At 44.8% G+C, this 2,469-nt stretch overlaps 1 protein-coding gene across 1 annotated transcript; it reads left to right on the top strand.

The window, feature by feature from the left end:
• The first annotated feature begins 1,006 nt into the window (after nucleotides 1–1,006).
• Nucleotides 1,007–1,942, top strand: LOC101405604 (olfactory receptor 8S1-like). The gene has a single exon (XM_004429434.2). It carries the CDS (start codon nucleotides 1,007–1,009, stop codon nucleotides 1,940–1,942), a length of 936 nt encoding a protein of 311 aa, XP_004429491.2.
• Nucleotides 1,943–2,469: the final 527 nt, after the last annotated feature.

Below are 2,469 nucleotides of genomic sequence, written 5' to 3'. Positions count from 1 at the left end.
AGATTTATGTGAGAACAGAGAAGGGATTGATCAAAGAAGAACTCATGGAATAGGTAGTAAATAAGATGGGAATGTCAAAGTAAATAAGATTTAAATCAATGAACAGCAACATGAAATGTATCAGCCTGAGCCAAGTCAGAGAAAACGAGAAAGTTCATGGGGAGATCAGGAACAAGCAAAGCTATCTGGCCTCAGCAGCAGGGCATCTAGAGACCCTTAGGTGATTAATGCTTTGAAATACAAAATAAGGAGTCTGGCTTTTTCTCGAAGCAGGTGGTATGGTAGAAAGGCTCTTGCTTTCAATCAAATGAGGCAGATTCAAATCCTTGTTGTTAAAAGAACTGATCAGTGAGGGGATCTAGACAAGTCATATAATGACTGAGCCTAAATTTTCTCACCTGTAAAATGAGTTCAGTCTCTTCTCTCCCCATCCCCTACACACACACACACACACACACACACACACACAGTGGAAAACATGTGTGAAAGTCATTTGTACAAGATAAACTGCTACACAAGCACCGTGTGCCATCATTAGTCAGTTAAAGAACCATCAGAGGGTTTTGAATAGGGGAGTCAAGACCAGGTAACGGAGGTGAGCAGAGATCTGCATCAGCATCTCCAGGATGTCTGCTGGAATTCCTAAAAGATGACAAGGACTGCTGTGGAATCCAAGGGCGCAGCTAAAGGAGATGGCATAATTTAGTCATGGACAGTTCTCCAGTAGGCCTGTATAGTCGATGATGCCATTCCATATGGGCATTATTAGGAAAAAAGTCTGGTGGGGCTGATCCAGAGCTCAGAGATGGCACTGCAGAGAGCCAGGGAAGAGAAGGACTCTGTGGAATGACTGAAGGAAGATATGAGGGCTATGAAAGTGAAGATGGGACCAGGCAGGAAGGAATATATAGGGAAAAAGAACGGAGCGATGCCTTCTGGCAACTGCTGTGGAAAGAAGTGATTTTAGTCCTTTTCCTAATTTTTCTCTAAAGAACAGTGACCGTAAATGGCCTCAGGAAATCACAGCAGCATCACAGAGTTCATCCTCCTCGGGCTGTCTGCCGACCCCCAGGTCCAGGCTCTGCTCTTTGCTCTGTTCCTGATGATTTACCTCCTGACTCTGCTGGGGAACCTGCTGATGATACTCGTGATCCATACAGATTCTAACCTGCACACACCCATGTATTTCTTCCTGAGCCATCTCTCCTTTCAAGACCTCTTCTATTCTTCAGTCACTGTACCCAGGATGCTTGAGAACCTCCTGTCTCAGAGGAAAGCCATCTCAGTAAAGGGCTGTCTGGCTCAAGTCTTCTTTGTGTTTGCCACTACAGGGATTGAGGCCTGCCTGCTCTCAGTGATGGCCTATGACCGCTATGCTGCCATCTGCCACCCTCTGCTCTACAGACAGGTGATGAGTAAACAACTATGTCTGAGGTTGGTGTGCGGCTCTTGGGTCGTGGCCTTTCTGGATGCACTCATCAACATCCTCCTTGCTTTGAGTTTGGACTTCTGTGAGGTTCAAACCATCCACCACTACTCCTGTGAGCTGCCTTCCCTCTTCCCTCTCTCCTGCTCTGATGTCTCCAGCAACTCTGCAATGCTGCTCTGCTCTGTCCTCCTCCATGCCATTGGCACCTGCCTCCTGATCTTCTTCTCTTATGCCCGTATTGTGTCCACCATCCTGAGCATCAGCTCCACCACAGGCAGAAGCAAGGCCTTCTCCACCTGCTCCTCCCACCTCACTGCAGTGATCCTGTTCTATGGCTCAGCCATTCTTCGCTATCTCATGCCAACCTCAGGTTCACCTCTGGATTTGATCCTCTCCATACAGTACAGTGTAATCACTCCCCTAGTGAATCCTCTCATCTACAGCTTGAAGAACAAGGAGGTGAAAGCAGCTCTGAGAAAAACGATGCTAAAATATTTACAATGTCTCAGATAGCACAGAAGAGAGATAGCATGAAGGAAACATAGAACAGAACTGCAGCAAGAAATCTAATGATTGATATTAAGAAGTTCCTGATTTCCTATTTTGTCACATGTTGCAACGTTCATTGCTGATTCTCCTTTTCTTAAAAATTATCAAGAAAAGTTCTAGGAGCTATTGTGCTTGCCGTGGCTCAGAATCAAACCTAGTCAGAGACAGAGCAAATGAGTCAGAAAATCTTCTCAGTTTCATAGAATTAGTTAATGACGTGTCAATTCATGATTCACATTTTTTAAAATCATTCAAATTAGGATGGACCCTGAAATATTGTGTGCTGAATTTTTTATTTGAATTAATGTGCCTTGGACAAGATTTTCTAGGAATAAAAGGTCCTGAGTCTCTGAAGAAGGGAAGATAAAGAGTTGGGCTTTATGGGTTTGAGGAAAGGATAGTGGGTGGTGGTAAGTTCTCTGGAGACAGGCAGAAATAGATAAATGTGGTCAATACAGGGACGTCGCAATTTGCCAGGTATACTGGTTCTC

The sequence above is a fragment of the Ceratotherium simum genome, chromosome 17 (assembly GCF_057802395.1).
Source record: "Ceratotherium simum simum isolate JZ-2026a chromosome 17, ASM5780239v1, whole genome shotgun sequence".
In the NCBI taxonomy this organism is placed as follows: Eukaryota; Metazoa; Chordata; class Mammalia; order Perissodactyla; family Rhinocerotidae; genus Ceratotherium; species Ceratotherium simum.
The sequence above is the reverse complement of the archived record's forward strand: the minus strand, read 5'-3'. Positions and strand labels throughout refer to the sequence as shown.

Bases quoted from the DNA above. Each gene is read 5' to 3' on its own strand.
- LOC101405604 (XM_004429434.2), top strand. From the start codon at position 1,007: ATGGCCTCAGGAAATCACAGCAGCATCACAGAGTTCATCCTCCTCGGG.